Raw genomic sequence first — 19,726 nt, 5'->3', positions numbered from 1 at the left:
AATCTATTAATTGAAAATTTAAATTCATGATCTTAAATTTAAAACTAATTACATGAAAAAAATTCATAAATAATTCTTGAGATAGATATATCTAATTAAATAAATTATAACTATTATACCAATCCAAAAATAAAAATTTTAATAATTAAAGTAATATTAAAATTCACTTAACTTAAGAGATCAATAAAAATCAAATAATCATTCTAACATCACAAATCAATTATTATTATTTACTAATCATAAAATTTTGAAATTAAAACATCATTATACATCATAAAATAAAAATAATTTCAACATCAAGATTTCAAAATATAAATCAAAGTTAATTAAAAAAGAAATGATCTTAGCTCCCTTGGTTATCTTTCTTCAATATTTAATTATTATGCTCGATAAAGAATAAGGGAGGAGTAGTCCCCTTTATATATGAGAAGATGAGATCTCCTCGAAAGGTAAGTAATAATTTAATTTTTATTTTTATTTTACTTTCACACACAAAGAAAGAAATATAATATTGATTTCTTATAGTACACATACAAAAATTGAGTGTAAACTATTTACTTCCTAAAAATCAAATCACTAACCAAACCAAATTTAATTATTTCCTTAACTATAGTACACAAACATAGAAGTTAATAATAACTTATCATTGCATTAAATAAATAATATCTGATAATTAATTTGACATTAAATCAAAACTCTATTCAAATTAATTACTTATACAATTAAGTTTAAATATCAATGCATGATCAAATTTATTCAACTTCAAAAGCATATATTTTATTAATGTCAATAATAACCTTTACAAATCATCCTAGCATATGTCAAATCTAATCTTAATTTTAAGAATAATATATGGTAATAAAAATTATAAAGGCAAATATTTTTTAATTTATATTTATAAAAAAATTACTTTTTAATTTATATTTGTAAAAGATCCTATAAAATTTTTGCACTTAAAATTATCAAAACTTTTACATCTGAGAGAATAATTGAAATTTACTATAATCTTCGATTAATAAAACTAGATATGGTAACTATAAATATACATAACAATGTAAGACAAAACTGAAAAAAATAATTAATCAATCGTAAAGAAACCACACAATACATAACAAATATGTTTTATTAAATTTATCTTATTCATAATCATAGATAAAATAATATTCTAGAATAGAGGGTAACAAAAAAATATGTCAAAGTATAATAGAAATTATGTCAAACTTCCTTAATGTATAATCTACTTTAAATTTATAACAAAATTATATGAATGAATTTTATATCCCCAACATGAAAATGATATGGTCAAAATAATAAATGCTATAAGACTTATGCAATAAACTTAATTTATTTACTTTTTATAAAATAAAATATAAATATAAATATTTTACAGTGAACATAAGCATCATATAATATTTCTAATCAGATTGTCAAATTAGTTTTTAAAAAAAGTTTTAGATATAAATCTAATATTTGCATCTTCATGAATAACTAAATTAATTGATATTATTTATTTATCATATATATCTCGAAAATAAAATAATATATTCTATAATTAAATTAACAACTATTATCTACTTTTCAAAAAGGGGACAAGAGTGTAATGGCAAAATTATTTTCAGAATGTCAAACCTTATGAGAGTGTATCAGATAAACTAATACAACAATTATTTTAATTTAGAGAAAAAAGAAAATTTTATCCTTTTACTCAATAATCTCATTCCAACTAATTTAATGAGATTCTCTTTGAGTAACATCTTTAATTAATTATTTTTTAAAGAAAATCATATTTGACTAAAAAATGATCTTAATCTCTTAAATTTATATTTTAGTTGCATTATAATCTAATTATAAAAATATAAATTTTAAAAACTAATTGGGTCATCTAAAATTCTAATCCTAGGATCTCGTATTCTCTTTCCTTGTAGTCATCATGGTGGAAGGCCTCATCTCTTGTGGAAGGCCACATCTCCAGATACCATAGGACTCGAAAGTGGACTTTCTAGTAGTTTCTAAAATAGTAATTAAGATAGAGTCACATTTAGACATATATGGGACTAAAAAATTAGTGCTGGTGAACTCAAAGGTGAAGTAGACGATGAGGCGGTTGATTGCTTCATACTGCTCACGGGTGAAGACGTGCCACCACTGCATCGAGACGTAACTGAGGCCGGGTGCGACATAGAGTGGCATCATTGCCTCAATCACCTTGAGCACATCCTGCCCCCTATCATCTTTCTTTCGTCTCTCACAGTAGGGTTTTTTTATTCTTGGTGGAGTAAATGATGGCCATGATATTAGCTTATTATATAGGTAGGAGAAGGGAAGGCAGACGAAAGGGATGTAAAGATGGTGGAAAGATTTCATGCACAAGTTATGATGTTCACAAGTTGAAAGTGAGAGATGTTAGTCATCCTTTGTGGAGTTCACAGGCCACAGCTCATAGATAGTAGCATAGTAATATAGTCTTAAATCTTAATATTAGCTCGGGACCGATATAGATCGTATACTACTAATATACCGAGAAGAAAGACGATAAAAAGAATATGAGAAATACCAAAGACAAATGGATAAAGAAATAATTGATTAAAAAATTAAAAAATAATTTTAAATTGAAATTGTCTAGTCCACATGTTGATTCTTAGTCGAACTCATAAATACTAGCTAGAGAAATTATTTGATCCATGTGTCACTTCTTAGTCGGACTTGTGAATATAGATCGATCTAACTCAAGAGGATGTATACAATCATATTTTTTATTTATCGACAGAATATCGAAATGAATCGAATCCTAATTTATAGAAAAAATATATGCAGTCATATCTTTTATTTATAGAAAGAATATATCAATGAATCAAATCCTGATTTATAGAAAGAATATATGAAGTCATAACTTTTATTTATAGAAAGAATATCTCAATGAATCAAATCTTGATCTTTCAAGTCTTAAAAGAAACAATACATGGAGGAAAAAAATCACTAACCTAAGTTAATTCATCTTCTTCACGATCAAAACCTTCTCTAGAGTTCCTTACCAAATTCAATTGCATGAGAAGATGATTACATCTCCTATAAGCTACGATTACCTTTTAAAATACAAGTTCTCACTACCTATATTCTCCTACAAGATGAAAGAGTGTCATACAAGCATAGATGACCTCAAGATTTATAATGATATGTTCTCACGCAACTATAACTCTCCTAGTAGTGGATCGCTTTTGTCACATCCTAAATTTATAAAAATGATAATAAATCAGTCTTTTATTATCCATAATTTACTTAATAAACTTCTTTTCCTTTATCTTTAGAATTATAAATATTCTATTAACTAAAAAAGGGATCACATCTTCATAATAAGATCACAAGTCTCTACCATCCAAGCTTCAGATCTATTATAAAGTAATAAATTACTTTAAAAATAAATATAAGATAAAAAATTTCAACTCTAATCTATTAATTAAAATTTTAAATTCATGATCTTAAATTTAAAACTAATTTAATTATAGAAATTCACATGTAATTATATATATATATATGTATATATATGTATATATATATATATGTATATATATGTATATATGTATACATATTATTTTTGTATACATATATGTATATACATATATGTATACATGTATACATATATGCATATATATATATATATATGTATACATGTATACATATATGTATATATATATATGTATATATATACATACATATATATATACATACATATATATATACATACATATATATATACATACATATATATATACATACATATATATATACATACATATATATATATATACATATATATATATACATACATATATATATATATATATATATATATATATATATATATATATATATATATATATATATATAATGTGTCAAAGAAATAACATTATATTTAATTCTCATAAGATCTCATCATTGCATTAAACAAATAATATATGATAATTAATTTGATATTAAATTAAAACTCTATTTAAATTAATTAAATATATAATTAAGTTTAAATATCAATGCATAATCAAATTTATTCAAATTCAAAGGCACATATTTTATTAATGTCAATAATAATCTATATAAACCATTCTAGCGTATACCAAATCTAATCTTAATTTTAAGAATAATATATGGTAATAAAAATTATAAAGGTAAATAATTTTTTGAATTTATATTTATAAAAGATTACTTTTTAATTTATATTTATAAAAGATTCTATAAAATTTTTACACTTAAAATTATCAAAAATTTTACATCCGAGTGAATAACTAAAACTTAGTATAATCTTCAATTAATAAAACTAGATATGTTAACTATAAACATTCATAACAATGTAAGATAAAACTGAAAAAGATAATTAATCATTGATAATGAAGAAACCACACAATAAGTAACAAATATGTTTTATTAAATTTATCCTATTCATAATTATAGATAAAAGAATATTCTAGAATAAAGGGTAACAAAAATAATATGTCAAACTTTAATAAAAATTATATCAAACTTCCTTGATGTATAGTCTACTTTAAATTTATAACAAAATTATATGAATGAATTTTGGGCCTCCAACATGAAAATGATAGGATGAAAACAATAAATGCTATAAGACTTATGCAATAAACTTAATTTATTTACTTTTTTTATAAAATAAAATATAAATATAAATATTTTACAATGAACATAAGCATTATATAATATTTCAAGTCAAATTACCAAATTATTTTTTAAGTATTAAATATAAATCTAATATGTGCATCTTCATGAATAACTAAGTCAATTGATATTATTTATTTATCATATATATCTAAGAAAGAAAATAATGCATTCTATAATTAAATTAACAACCCTTATCTACTTTTTAAAAAGGATCAAGAGGATAATGACAAAATCATTTTCAAAATATCAAACCTTATTGGGAGTTTATAAGATAAACTAATACAACACATACTTTAATTTAGAGAAAAAATTAAAATTTGACCTTTTACTCCATAATCTCATTTCATGTCATTTAATGAAATTCTCTTTGAGTAACATCTTTAATAAATTATTTTTTATAAAAAAATCATATTTGACTCAAAAAAATAATCCTAATCTCTGAAATTCATATTTTAGTTACATTATAATCTAATTCTCAAAACTAATTAAAAGACAAAGGATTATATCTCTTCTCAATTCTTCTACTATTACACTCAATGAGAAATGAGGAATGAGTAGTAGTCTCATTTATATAGAAACTGAAAATGACAGTAAATAGAAACTAAATGTTCCACTGATTGATCCACAAAACATCAAATGACAGTAAAAATGTACCTACAAGACATTGAAGACTATTATTAAAGAACTAATACTTGGGCAACTAAAGGAGAAAAAAATAGAAACTGAAAATGATAATAAATAGAAACTGAGTATTCCACTGATTGATCCACAAAACACCAAATGATAGTAAAAATGTACCTGCAAGACATTGAAGACTATTATTAAAGAACTAATACTTGGGCAACTGAAGGAAGAAAAAAAGAAACTGAAAATTTGCAACTTGATGTTAGAGGATAGTAAAAGTTACAGATGCGGTTCAATTATGAGATTGGGTATCAATATTTGCATTTATCTGCTCTTATCTCCTAACATATTTGGCAGGGCACTAATCACTTATTTTCAGATGTTTTGCAGGTATAAACAACTGGAACTTATTCTATTAATGTGGTTGTGATTTAACAATCACATTTTATCTAACATGATCATGCAAAAGAGATATTATATTTATTTCTGATTGATGAAAATAATAGAAGATAAAAATAATTATTGTAGAAATTTTATTGAAATAACTTTAGCTTGAATATATTAACATGTTACCTCTCTGATTTTCCTCAACAGAATAAATAGAATAGAGAGATTTCCTCGTATAATTGGGAAAATCTTATCTTCTATCAAGTTGGGAAAATCTTATATCATGCCCCCACAAGATGGTCATCAATGCACCAAACTAGTGATAATCAAACAAAAGCAATCTTTTGGAAATTGATGTGCTTGCAATAATTTAAGATGTTTGTACAAAATTACATAACACATTGTGGTGCTGATGTAACAAAAGTAAACAATTGAAAAGTGAGATGCTTCTGACTATGGCACAAATTCTAGCAGAATTTCCTGAGGTCGGTTGGCATGAGCTGCCAGTAGCTGCATGCACCACATCAGTCAGTCATGAAGTCATAACATGTAGGATTGATTAAAATCTAGATAGCAAATGGAAGTTGCAATTGGTAAAAAATGTGTCTAGATACATATAGAGAATCCAGATGACAGAAATTCTAAATCAACAAGCACACACGAAAAGAACAAAGGCTACGTTCCCATATGCATAGACTATTCAACTCTGATAAACAACATAACTTGTCCATGAAAAAGAAAAACACAACAGACATGAATCCAGCACCTGCTTATAAGATGATATTTACGATAGCGTGAGGAGTATCTACACCCCCCATCATGACTCATACAATACTTGAACAAAAGAAAAACAAAGCTTGGAACTTCTTTTATGAATAGCAAACCAATGGCAAAGAAAGGATGACTGCTTGCATAAACAACATAACCATAATATATTGTTTGATGCTCAGAGCTGCACTTCCCTGTTGTAGATCCAACTGAAAGGCATTGCAGGTGCTTTCTTGGCTCTCCCTCGAGCTCTTTCATCGAGCTGTCTAATCTTTGAAGCTAATGTGCAGACAAAATCCTGGGCTTTATTTCCTTCCCCAGAGAGACCTGCTAGTTCACCGTCCTTCCACCTTGCAACAAGGAACTCCAGTATGTCTGCATAGTCCTTGGCTGTGTAAACACCCAGCCGTTGAGCAACTGCTGAGAAGTGCTCAAAAAGGTTATCATCACGGCCATCATACATCAGATGAGCGGGCATTGTGATCTTCTTTCTCATCATATCAGCAAATGCCAGAACAGTGTAATCTGGGTCTACCTCAAACAATTTCTCCACTACCTTGGTGTAAGCAGTCTCATGGAGCTTTTCGTCAGATGCAATTGTTCCACATATCTGGGCCAGATTGAGCTCCCCATGATCTTTAGCAAGCCTGGCAGTATTCCCATGGGAAATGAAGGTACACCTCTCCTGAAATGTGGTATAAATAAAACCAAGATAGGGATTGTTCTCTGTCCTGGAATCCTGCAAATGTAACACTCCTTCAAAACCTGAAGAAATTACAACAGAACACTAGAATCAGACAAAAGCACATTGAGTAGGCTGCTGTTTATGACTCTGACACTAGAAACAGAACTCTGACACTGTCGTTGGTGTTTATGATTGTTTGGTATGTAGGAACATTTTCTTCAGTAATCATATCTCCGACCAAGCAAAGAAAAAAATCATCAGGGAGCTCCTTAGACCACTCTCTCAGGTCCATAACCTCTTCATAGAATCCCTCTGATGAAGAATCTGGAAGAAAATCCTGTGGTTGCCAACACTTCTCAACAGGCCTCGGATGGACCCATAAATTATCTTTTGGCCAGTCTTCTAGTGATTTGAAAATTTCAATTTTCTGAGGTGGCATGGAGTGAGTGACTTCAATATGTGTCTCATGTGGACCAAATAGCTTTTTTGGAGTTTTAACCCTAGAATAATACACACAAGTATAATGTTTAAAACACATTGATTGTTGACTGCAGATCACAGTGCCAAAAATATCATAGACTACATTCACAGCCAATAAATGAAAGTATCATTAACATTATCAAGACGTGTATCCATAATGCATTTGTAGATTTAAACTAGAATTAGTCAACAATTTGACTTGTGGATCACATAAAACTGGGAGTTGGATAAGCATACCCAAAAACTGAGGCTGTAACAAGAAAACAGAACAGTTGCAGCAATCCAAGAATTACCAACTGAATAATCAGAATACTTGAAGAAGGCAATGCTCAAAAGCACCAATTTTTTCAAAAAAAATAACTGAAGATTAAAATCTAATTGCAACACCAAAAATATCTGTCCAAGAAAATTATATTGATGTTCTTAAACTAATCTACATGTATGAATAATAAAGAAAAGAAGAAATTGATAAAGAAATACACTACAGAAGAGTCTCGTTTCATGGCAAGGAAAAAGAATATACATGATTAAGTTATGAATTCTAATAGAAAGGGAAAGCTCATCAACTATTTTTCTTTGCATCAATGTAGAATCTATAAGATGCTCCTGATATGGCATTCAGGTTCTAATCAGCCTTTTTTCTAATGATAACTTCTGTTGTCAATTCAGACAGCTAGTAGATATTCCATGTTGCTAAGCACATATATTTGATAAATTAATTAGATTTTGCTTCTGTAAATCACCAGGAGACACATCAGTTAGTGTCAGAACTGTCCCATCTACATGATTTTGAGTTTTGATCTTTCTTTGCTGAGGTGAGTTTTGATCCTTCTTTGCTGACGGAAAAGTGGCAACTGATCATTCTCTAGAATGGTAGGAACTTTAGATGAAATAGAAAAATGACAGCGCATTTACAAACACAAAGGTCTTCTTGATGTTGGAGCAAAAATTCCATGTGTGTCCTAGAAGTGGACCTAATTTTGTATTTACCAAAACAAAGTTGAAGATATCATATAGTTTCCTACAAGCTCTGAGACTTTCCCAAATGCCTTTCACAAAAAATCAACCAACCCAAACTAACTGCTGATCAACCAAATTAACAATTATGACTTACCTTACCCTATAATCATTCCCCCTCTCTAGCACTTTTAGTCTAAGTTCTCTTCTACTAGTTCTCTTTTTCTCCTATGGTCCACCTCTGTTCCTCTTCTAGTATTTTTCTTTTGCACTCATTTGGTTCTAAAATTCAAGAAAAATAAGGCTCGAGTAGCCAAGTTGATGCAGGAAACAATTGTTGAAGACAATGAATGATAGACAGATAGAGAGCATTGAACAAGCCCTCATACACCACACATTGGAGAAAGATATCAATGAGGAATAAAGTGTGAAGAAAAATAGGGTATATTAGAAAGACATCAAGGTGGAATCTATAAGATGCTCCTGATTTGGCAATCAGGTTCTAATCTGCCTTTTTTTGCAATGATAACTTCTGTTGTCGATTCAAACAACTAGTAGATATTCCATGTAGTTAAGCACATATATTTTATAAATTACATTTTGCTTCTGTAAATCACCAGGAGAGACATCAGTTAGTATCAGAACCTTCCCATCTACATGCTTTTGATCCTTCTTTGCTGACGGAAAGTGGCAACTGATCCTTCTCTAGAATGGTACCAACTTAAGATGAAATATAGAATGACAGAGCATTTACAAACACAAATGACTTCTTGATGTTGGAAACAACTCTAATGCTGTCTACACATGGAGAATCAAGAATGTCAAAGGGATTCATAGACAAGAAACAAGGGAAAAGAAAGACCAAGTTGGCATGAGCTCTGCTCCACTGGTCTCTCTTTCTTCGCCTTTGTCGCGCCGAGTGAGAGAGAGAGAGAGAGAAGGCGAGAGGTATTTAATAGAGCCCCAATTGGTGACGTGGGCAAAATGGCACATGAATTGACGATTTCACCCTTCTGTCCGCTCCTCTACCATTCAAATATTAAATCTGCATGTGGAAAATTTCATTGCTTTACAATTTCAATAGTTAATTCCCTTTTTTTTTTCTTTATAAATTATGAAGATAAGACTGTAAAAAGAGAATAGCACATGAAAATAGAGTTTTTTCTCACTAAAATATGTTAAATAAGAAAATTAATGGAGTCGTATCGATTGATCGGACTGCTTGATGAAGATTATTGGACAACTTAAGTTAATTGATCTATCAATTTTAACTGATTTAAAAATATTTAAGTCAAAAATAATATTAATATTATAATTTAATTCACTCGAGAACTTAATGTATATATTAAAATATTTAAACTGAAATTGATAATAGTATACTCATCGGATTCAATTTTAATATCGACTATTTTCGATATAAAATTAGTTAGTGTGTTATAAAGGAAATCAAAAAAATTGTAACTGGTGAAGGATTGTAAGGGCTAATGAATTATAAGATTGGGCATTTGCATTTATCTGCTCTTATCTCCTAATATATTTGGCAGAGCTCTGATTATTTATTTAGAGATGTTATTGTAGGTATAACAATTAGAACTTATTCTCTTAACATAATTATCTACTATAACAATTAGAACATAATTATCTACTATAATTATGCAAAAGAGAGAGACTTCAAACTTCTGGTTATATTTAAGGAGTTAGATTTCATCCCAGATTATGCTTACCCAAAACATTTTTTTCCTTTACTAGTTAGACATCAACATTCTCATGGCAGCACCTAACAGCATTCATGATCATAATAAAATGAATATTTTATTTTGCGTTTCTATATTATGATGAGTTTTTCTTAAGTTTAGAAAAAGAAAGTGATAAAAAGGGAGATTTGAACTCAGAATCTTACCATATACTATTAAAGTTTTTATAGACACCTTAATATTGTGGTGATATTTAGAAACTAATGCAAACCATCAATAGACATTACAATATGTATATGTGAGGAGTCTTCAACAACCTTATCATAGATACAAGTGATCATATGTAAATTGAACCTCATGTAATGAAATCACAATCCTCTTTGGTATTTGTTACATCTTGTATGTTCCTCAGATCAAGTAAATGAAAAGACACAGAATCAAACTGATTTGTACTGAGAAAATATCACAATGGAAAATTACATCTCATGTTATGATATCTCAATCTTAGCAAGAGATGAAGCCAAATGAGAATTGATTGGGGTAAGCTGGAATACAAGGCATTTCCCACCTCTTGAAGCATTCTAAGAAACATAACCAGTGGCCATTCAACCTGTTGTTTACAGTAAAGATGCATTGTGCTGCTACTCTGCAGGGTGAAGCAATAATGGCAATTTGCTAATCAAGGAAATAGCACAAGGAGGATGAACTCAATGAAAGCAGGATTACTTTAAGCAGCTTGCAACATTTCCTATGAAATGCATGTCTTAGACTACTAGACAACACAAGAGTGATGATTTCAGAAAGCTAAATGGTTGCTGAAGTTTGGCTATGACGGCAAACCTGTCATAACCAATGTATCAGGTAAGTTCAGATGTCCTATAAAATATATAAACTTCAGAAACATTTCTTGCAATGAACTCCAAGAATATGGACAAACAAGTTTTTTATGATCCTCCTATCCAAATAGAAAAATATAGCTACTTATGATTCCTCTATAAGATTCAGGTAATAGAATGCAGAAAACTCATAATAATGTATCTAGATTTATTTTATAGGACTTTTCGGTTATGACAGGTTATGTTGATTCCTAACAATAATAACTTCTAAGGACATTAATAAGAATCTGCAATGCATGTCAAAAGCATTTGATTGAGCCCAACATATACAGGGTAAGAATATATCCTTTGACTTCTTGCAGCAAGTTCTTCCAAAACAAGTTGGTGGGAATGGAGGTCTGCCCTCCATCCAAAACCTCACATAAGTTGATAAAATAGTCAAGTAGGAATTTTGTAGTAACTAACTGGTAAAAGACAATAACAAAAGCTATAGCATTTAAATAAGACTAACAGTAAAGAGGATTAACAGAGCACAGAAGCATCATATGTGACTTATAAGATTGCAATATGCTTTGCTGAAACTTAGCAATCATGTTAGAAGCTTCAGACCACTAATAGCCAGATGTTTAAAAGATTCAAGCAGTGGCTTTAATTATACTGGTCATCAATGCACCAAACTAGTGACAATCAAACAAAAGCAATCTTTTGGAAATTGATGTGCTTGCAATAATTTAAGATGCTTGTACAGAATTACATAACACATTGTGGTGCTGATATAACAAAAGCAAACAATTGAAAAGTGAGATGGTTCTGACTGGCACAAATTCTAGCAGAATTTACTGAGGTCGGCTGACATGAGCTGCCAGTCGCTGCATGCACCACATCATTCAGTCATGAAGTCATGACATGTAGGATTGATTAAAATCTAGATAGTGAATGGAAGTTGCAATTGGTAAAAAATGTGTCTAGATGCATATAGAGAATCCAAATGACAGAAATTCTAAATCAACGAGCACACACGAAAAGAACAAAGGCTATGTTCCCATATGCATAGACTATCCAACTATGATAAACAACAGAACTTGTCCATGAAAAAGAAAAACACAACAGACATGAATCAAGCACCTGCTTATATGATGATATTTACGATGGCGTGAGGAGTATCTACAGCCCCCATCATGACTCATACAATACTTGAACAGAAGAAAAACAAAGCATGGAACTTCTTTTATGAATAGCAAACCAATGGCAAAGAAAGGATGACTGCTTGCATAAACAACAAAACCATAATATATTGTTTGATGCTCAGAGCTGCACTTCCCTGTTGTAGATCCAACTGAAAGGCATAGCAGGTGCTTTCTTGGCTCTCCCTCGAGCTCTTTCATCGAGCTGTCTAATCTTTGGAGCTAATGTGCAGACAAAATCCTGGGCTTTATTTCCTTCCCCAGAGAGACCTGCTAGCTCACCGACCTTCCACCTTGCAACAAGGAACTCCAGTATGTCTGCATAGTCCTTGGCTGTGTAAACACCCAGCCGTTGAGCAACTGCTGAGAAGTGCTCAAAAAGGTTATCATCACGGCCATCATACATCAGATGAGCGGGCATTGTGATCTTCTTCCTCATCATGTCAGCAAATGCCAGAACAGTGTAATCTGGGTCTACCTCAAACAATTTCTCCACTACCTTGGTGTATGCAGTCTCATGGCGCTTCTCGTCAGATGCAATTGTTCCACATATCTGGGCCAGATTGAGATCCCCATGATCTTTAGCAAGCCTGGCAGTATTCCCATGGGAAATGAAGGTAGCCCTCTCCTGAAATGAGGTATAAATAAAACCAAGATAGGGATTGTTCTCTGTCCTGGGATCCTGCAAATGCAACACACTTTCAAATCCTGAAGAAATTACAACAGAACACTAGAATCAGACAAAAGCAGATTGAGTAGGTGATGGAGGCAAATGCCTTTACTGCTCAACTCCTCGACATAGACAATGTATTTTTTAAAATAGAAAGCAGTTTACAAGAAAGAAATAACAAGAAAAGGACCCAAAACTCAATCTAAGATAAGAGCTAAATTATATAAGTCGCAATGTTTTAGGATGGATAAACGATACCGAACAAAATAGCACATATATCATTAAGGGTTTGACCAGCAAAAGGTCCCAATTTTCCACTAAACTGCACCAAATATACCATTCCTGTTTTCTCTTTCCCTGTAATCACTATGGTGGAAGGCCTCATCTCCAGATATCATGGGGCTCAAAAGTGGACTGTCGGGCAGTTTCCAAAACTATAATAAAGATGGAGCCACATCTAGATATATATGGGACTCAAAAATTAGTTTTGATGTTTACTGTTGCAATTGCTCATTTTGAGTATGATTTTATGCCTGAGAATCAACTGCAAAGCCAGGATTTTAATTCACATGCACACTGTTAATGTGTGAAATATGCAGTAGGCAATAATCTCGAGTCATGTCCTAGGATAGGATCATGTGGCAGCTGAAGCCTTTGGAGGTGAGGAATGCACCCTTACCAACCATCTTGAAGATTCTACTAAATGATTCAAGGCTAAAGCAACATCAGTGAGAAGAAACCCTACCATTCCTGAGCCAATGAGATACTGAATTGTCTTCTCAATTTGTTTCATGTCAACTCTTCCAGACAGGTATAGATACTTGTTGAGAAGATCTCCATGTCTGTTCTCTTCAGCAGTCCATGCCCTTATCCAGAGAGCCCAAGGAGTAAGACTTGCTCCTGTTTCATCTCTGACACCATCGCTGGTGTTTAGCATTGTTTGGTATGTAGGAACAGCTTCTTCAGTAATCATATCTCCAACCAAGCAAACAAAATAATCATCAGGGAGCTCCTTAGAGCGCTCTCTCAATTCCATAACCTCCTCATTGAATGCCTCTGACGAAAAATCTGGAAGAAAATCCTGTGGTTGCCAACACTTCTCGACAGGCTTCAGATGCACCAATATATTATCTTCTACCCAGTCATCTAATGATTTTATAATTTCAATTTTCTGAGGTGGCATGGAATGAGTGACTTCAATATGTGTCTCACGTGGACCGAATAGCTTTTTTGGAGTTTTAACCCTAGAACAATATGCACAAGTATAATGTTTAAAACACATTGATTGTTGACTGCAGATCACAGTGCCAAAAATATCATAGACTACATTCATAGCCAATAAATGAAAGTATCATTAACATTATCAAGATGTGTATCCGTAATGCATTTGTAGTTTTAAACTAGAATTAGTCAACAATTTGACTCATGGATCACATAAAACTGGGAGTTGGCTGAGCATACACAAAAACTGAGGAAAAAATAGAACCTGTAACAGGAAAACTGAACAGTTGCAGCAATCCAAGGATTACCAACTGAATAATCATAATACTTGAAGAAGGCAATGCTAAAAGCACCATTTTTTTCAAATAAAATAACTGAAGATTAAAATCTAAAAGCAACACCAAAAATATCTCTCGAAGAAAATTATATTGATGTTATTAAACTAATTTACATTATAAGCAATGAAAAAAGGAAGAAATTGATAAAGAAATACACTACAGAAGTGTCTTGTTTCATGGCAAGGAAAAAGAATAGACATGATTAAGTTATGAAATCTAATAGAAAGGAAAAGCACATCAACTATATTTCTTTGCATCAAGGTGGAATCTATAAGATGCTCCTGATATGGCAATCAGGTTCTAATCCGCCTTTTTTGCAATGATAACTTCTGTTGTCAATTCAAACAGCTAGTAGATATTCCATGTAGCTAAGCACATATATTTTATAAATTACATTTTGCTTCTGTAAATCACCAGGACACACATCAGTTAGTGCCAGAACCTTTCCATCTACATGTTTTTGATCCTTCTTTGCTGACGGAAAGTGGCAACTGATCCTTCTCTAGAATGGTACTGACTTAAGATGAAATATAGAATGACAGAGCATTTACAAACCCAAAGGACTTCTTGATGTTGGAAACAACTCTAATGCTGTCTACACATGGAGAATCAAGAATGTCCAAGGGATTCATAGACAAGAAACAAGGGAAAAGAAAGACCAAGTTGGCTTGAAGCTTTAATCTGGATCCCATTACCCAACAGATCCCATCCCATGCGAATTCAGTTAATAAAAAAATTGAAGAATATTGAAAATGATCTTTTGAAGGTAGTTATCATCATAATCATCAAATACATGTAATTCTAAGCAAAAATTCCATGTGTGTCCTAGAAGTGGACCTAATTTTGTATTTACCAAAACAAAGTTGAAGATATCATATAGTTTCCTACAAGCTCTGAGACTTTCCCAAATGCCTTTCACAAAAAATCAACCATCCCAAACTAACTACTGAACAACCAAATTACCAATTATGCCTTACCACACTCTATAATCATTCCCCCCTCTCTAGCACCATTAGTCTTTAAGTTCTTTTCTACTAGTTCTCTTTTTCTCCTATAGTCCACCTCTTTTCCTCTTCCAGTATTTTTCTTTTGTGCTCATTTGGTTCTAAAATTCTAGAAAAATAAGGCTCAAGACTGCCGAAGTTGATGCATGAAAAGATTGTTGAAGACAATGAATGATAGACAGATAGAGAGCATTGAACAAGCCCTCATCCACCACACAATGCAGAAAGATATCAACGTGGAATAAAGTGTGAAGTAAAATAGGGTATATTAGAAAGACATGGACGAGTAGGAGGGTGTTAACAAAGGTATATTGAGGTTCTGAGATCTAAAATAATTTAACACCTGATATTTGCAATTTTGTAGTGCTAGATATGACATTTCGAGAGTTTGCTATGTGATTGCCCAAAATCAATGCTTGTCATCATAATCTAATAATGGTCTCATAAATGGAGTTGAGTCCAACCTAAAACAAAATACCAAGATCCCTTCAGATGAATATAACTTCAGGTATGGAGATCCATTACTTACACCCTAAGATCTTAGAATCACTAGAGACTGGGCAAATTGAATTAGATTTGCTCTGTTGTACCAGAATATACTCCTACTTGAGTATTCAGCTATGAGAAAATTTTGCATTGGTATCCGTTCTTCGATTTTGGAGATCAAGCTGGAATTACCATGTGCTTCATCATCAAAAGATCTTGAGGATGGGATCTGTGAAGAGACAAAGAGAGGGAACGATGCAGCCATGGGTTAATTATTATTGGTCAGGTTTAGTTGGGGATAGTCAAGTGTAGATTAGATCTAGCTTTTACATATATGTGAGTTGTAAAAGGTATAGCAAACTTTATTTTACTTGGTGGCATATTTGTATCTCATTCTCTTCATAATTTTGCAAGAGTTTTTTAGAAACCAGTTAAAAGTTTCTTCAAATGCATATGAGTTAGAAGTCCAATTTGTACCTAACCCCATTAATGGTTATGTGGTTTCTAATTCATAAATGAAAAGGCATCCATAGGTTCTGGTTAGATGGGAGGAAGGCTTTGACTCTGTAATACATCACAGAATTCTTGGCCACTATAATCAATACCGTACAAGATACTTCAAGAAACAATATATTCTTAGTTCACATTCTTATTCTAAATTCTCACTGCTAACAACACCAATCGAGGACAAATCACCTCAACAATATGGTAAACTTTTCTTAAAAAGATTGCATACCATCATATAACAACAAAACAATAGAAGTAGCATATACACCATAAAAAATGCCATAGTGCAAAAATTGTGTACATGAGATATCCAAAACAAAAAAAAGCATGCACAACCAAAAATGACAACATCAACATTAAATAGCAGGATACAGCACTTAGAAACTGCTAAATCCAAAGATCTATCACTGTAGGAGCAGCTTTAGTGGATTGTCTATAAAATAGGTGTTCAAAAAAATTCATGGATAGACTTCTAAAAATAGGTGTTCACCATGACAGACAACCCTTCCAACTGAAACACATACCTGTAAATGTTCAATAAAAAAAAAGCTCCCTCATTTAAAAAAAAATCCAGTAGATTCATTCTTCCGGAAGAAATGTAACATTTCTCATGAATATGTAAAACAGAAATTATGCCACAAGATGCCAATGGATTCCAGAATGAGTATTATCTTAATTGATCAGTTTGAAACAAAAGTCACTAAAGGTTATAACCAATTAATTCATAATGCATGAAGAAATTTCTACAAGCCAATAACTTTCTTTCTCCTCAACCACAAGGCAAGGCAATCTTGTTTTTCTGTACTTTGTCAAATCTTGTACCACAACTACGAAGGAAACCAATAAAAATTGATTAAACTGCTAAGTGAACTGAAGAAAGAATAAGCCTGGGACGGACAAGAATTCAAAGTGATGGTACCATAGGCTCTTAGATATGTCAGTCAAAGACATAAATTTTTCAAGATGATCAAGTTAGGCCTTGTATTTTACCCATACCCGATAGCTCTATTCATCATCATATAACAGGGTTCTAGAAATTCCAGTTCAACCGTTGCAAATAAATGCTTTAGCCCACATCCACTTTTGCTTTTTACATGAAGTGTCCAGACATAAATCTTCCATCAAGCATAAGTCAAATTCTGCAACAAGTTACCACTTAAATCTATTAGTTAGCTTAGCTTCTAAGCCATGTCAAAAGACAGTAAGTCTGGTGGAGCCATAACCCTGTAGTCCCTTCCCTTTAAACGGGCATATTTAGTTAAACATGTAGGAAGGGAGGTACCTCATTAAGTTTTTCATCCTCCCATGCTACAATAGCTAGTTTTCACTGTTTTAGCATGTGAACAAAAACAGACACCTGCACTCTGAGATCCACCACACTTAACAAGCAATTTTACCCTAAGATTCGGACTTGTCTAATGAAATTTTGCCCTTTCCACAAGTGCTTGCAAAACCATGTTTCTGATCTGCTTCACTCGAGTTCTGGCGCTCAGATCGAGGCAGAGATGACTAGCAAAGATTGCTAAGTAACCAGTAAGTTAAGATCAGTACAGCAAGGAGACTTAGTTGTGAACTAAGAAAAGGGTTATCTTGATTATAAGATCCATCAAAAGATCTTTTCAGGTAATTTATAATTATGTTGTCATGGACAACGGCCCAACATCATAACTAAGCAATTTGACAACAAAGCATATCCAAAAAATTATATCAAAGAAACCATATACTCCAAATCGATTCCCAACGACAAGCCACAAGAGGCCGGCAGCTAATACACAAAAACCGTTCCCGATGGAGAGGCCACACATGCATCACAATCAACAAGGCTAATTAAAATTGCATGTCACATTAACTCAACCTAAGCCAATCTAGAACTTCTTCCAAAATTATTATAGCAGAATAAAAAAGAAAGACATCACACGTCTTTCAAAAGAACAGATCAAGATACTCTTAACTTCACCGAAAAGAAAAAATATCAAGAAAAAAATCTTCGAAGACAGGACAAATTCATTAACTTGCAAAATCAAAGCCATCTACTCCAAGTCGCGACATGGTGGCAGTGCGGATAACTCGTTAAGAAAAACAAATCTACGAGTGATCGACGTAATATATATAAAGGGAACAACTGCGGGTAGACTATTGAGGAAGAAACCGAAAACAAAATGGCATTTTGACGACAGAAAGGCATAGGATTGCCAACTTTCCCACCAATTCCAACGCAAAAGGATCAAAAAGCAGCAACCCGGATCGAAAAACCTGGGTTCAAATCGGGACAGGGGTAAAGTAAAAAAAAAAATGGAGACTTGGCACAACCAACCACCCAACCCAAACCCATTTCTCACAAGATCGGGGAAGGAGCACCAACGAGCAACAAAGCACCAAATCCAGTGTGTTAAGAGAACACGAGGAATAAAGCGGCTAACATGGTGGAGGCCATGGACACCCTGGGAGACACAGCATTCCTCTTGCTCCTTGACCGAGCTAAGCAGAGGAACGACTCCGGCAGTAAGGCCACCCGAGAAGCCATCGGATCAACCCTCCTTGTCTCTTCTTCTTCCTCGAAGATAGCACGGAGAAGGGGGAGAGAGACAGAGCAATGCTCGTCCGGTCTGTCTTTGTTGTGAGGAGTGGGAGAGAGAAAGGGGTGGCGAGCGGCATTTAATAGAGCCACAATTGGTGACGCGGGCAAACTGGCACATGAATTGACTATTTGACCCTTATGTTCGCTCTCCTACCATTCAAATATGAAATCTTCATCTGAAAGCTTTAGCACACGAAAATGGGGTCTTCTTCTCACTAAAACATGTCAAATAAGAGGAAAATTGGAGCAGTGTAAGCTGCAATGGTTCAACAAAGGTAGCCATGAGATGGAAAAGAGATGTAGAGTTCTTAGCCAACAATATATTAGAGTTTGAGCTTAGACTGTATGGTGAATTACTTGTGGAGGACCATATCAATCAAAATATATTTTAAATTTTATAATTTTATAAAATAAATATTAAAAAAATAAATAAATCAATCAATTTGAAACTTTAATCATGGAGAATAAGACCAGAAGAATAATATCAACTCATACTATAAACTTAAATATATGTCTAGATGATAATAATATGAAAGAATTAGTTTGTCAAATTTAATTATCATAACTCGGATATCCAAGAAATATGAATTTTTATTTTTATTCATCAAAATTGTACATATGAAGGAGGTGGAAGAAGATTGA

The 19,726-nt window shown here is 32.3% G+C and overlaps 1 protein-coding gene and 1 pseudogene across 2 annotated transcripts; both read right to left on the bottom strand.

Annotated features, from left to right (window-relative positions):
- Window positions 1–6,464: 6,464 nt before the first annotated feature.
- On the bottom strand, window positions 6,465–7,568 carry LOC135674016 (stearoyl-[acyl-carrier-protein] 9-desaturase 2, chloroplastic-like; annotated as a pseudogene).
- A 4,553-nt stretch (window positions 7,569–12,121) lies between these two features.
- LOC135674556 (stearoyl-[acyl-carrier-protein] 9-desaturase, chloroplastic-like) lies at window positions 12,122–19,126 on the bottom strand. 2 transcript variants are annotated; one of them, XM_065184505.1, is made up of 3 exons: window positions 18,927–19,126; window positions 13,696–14,194; window positions 12,122–12,962 (listed from the first exon to the last, which is right to left on the bottom strand). In XM_065184505.1, the coding sequence occupies exons 1-3, from the start codon at window positions 19,028–19,030 to the stop codon at window positions 12,402–12,404; spliced, it is 1,164 nt and encodes a 387-aa protein (XP_065040577.1). In that variant the 5' UTR covers window positions 19,031–19,126; the 3' UTR covers window positions 12,122–12,401. The 2 variants fall into 2 exon arrangements, with proteins under 2 accessions (XP_065040577.1, XP_065040578.1); XM_065184506.1 differs by lacking the exon at window positions 18,927–19,126 and adding an exon at window positions 17,503–18,892.
- Window positions 19,127–19,726: the final 600 nt, after the last annotated feature.

This window comes from Musa acuminata, chromosome BXJ1-5 (genome assembly GCF_036884655.1).
Source record: "Musa acuminata AAA Group cultivar baxijiao chromosome BXJ1-5, Cavendish_Baxijiao_AAA, whole genome shotgun sequence".
NCBI classification, from domain to species: Eukaryota; Viridiplantae; Streptophyta; class Magnoliopsida; order Zingiberales; family Musaceae; genus Musa; species Musa acuminata.
Note: the sequence above shows the minus strand (reverse complement) of the source record. Positions and strands in the feature narration are given on the sequence as shown.

Coding starts and splice junctions, on each gene's coding strand:
- LOC135674556 (XM_065184505.1), bottom strand. CDS start 19,030: ATGGCTTCTCGGGTGGCCTTACTGCCGGAGTCGTTCCTCTGCTTAGCT. Junction 14,195..18,926: donor GTGTCCATGGCCTCCACCAT/GTTAGCCGCTTT, acceptor ATATTGTTCTAG/GGTTAAAACTCCAAAAAAGC. Junction 12,963..13,695: donor ATCTCATTGGCTCAGGAATG/GTAGGGTTTCTT, acceptor TTGCATTTGCAG/GATCCCAGGACAGAGAACAA.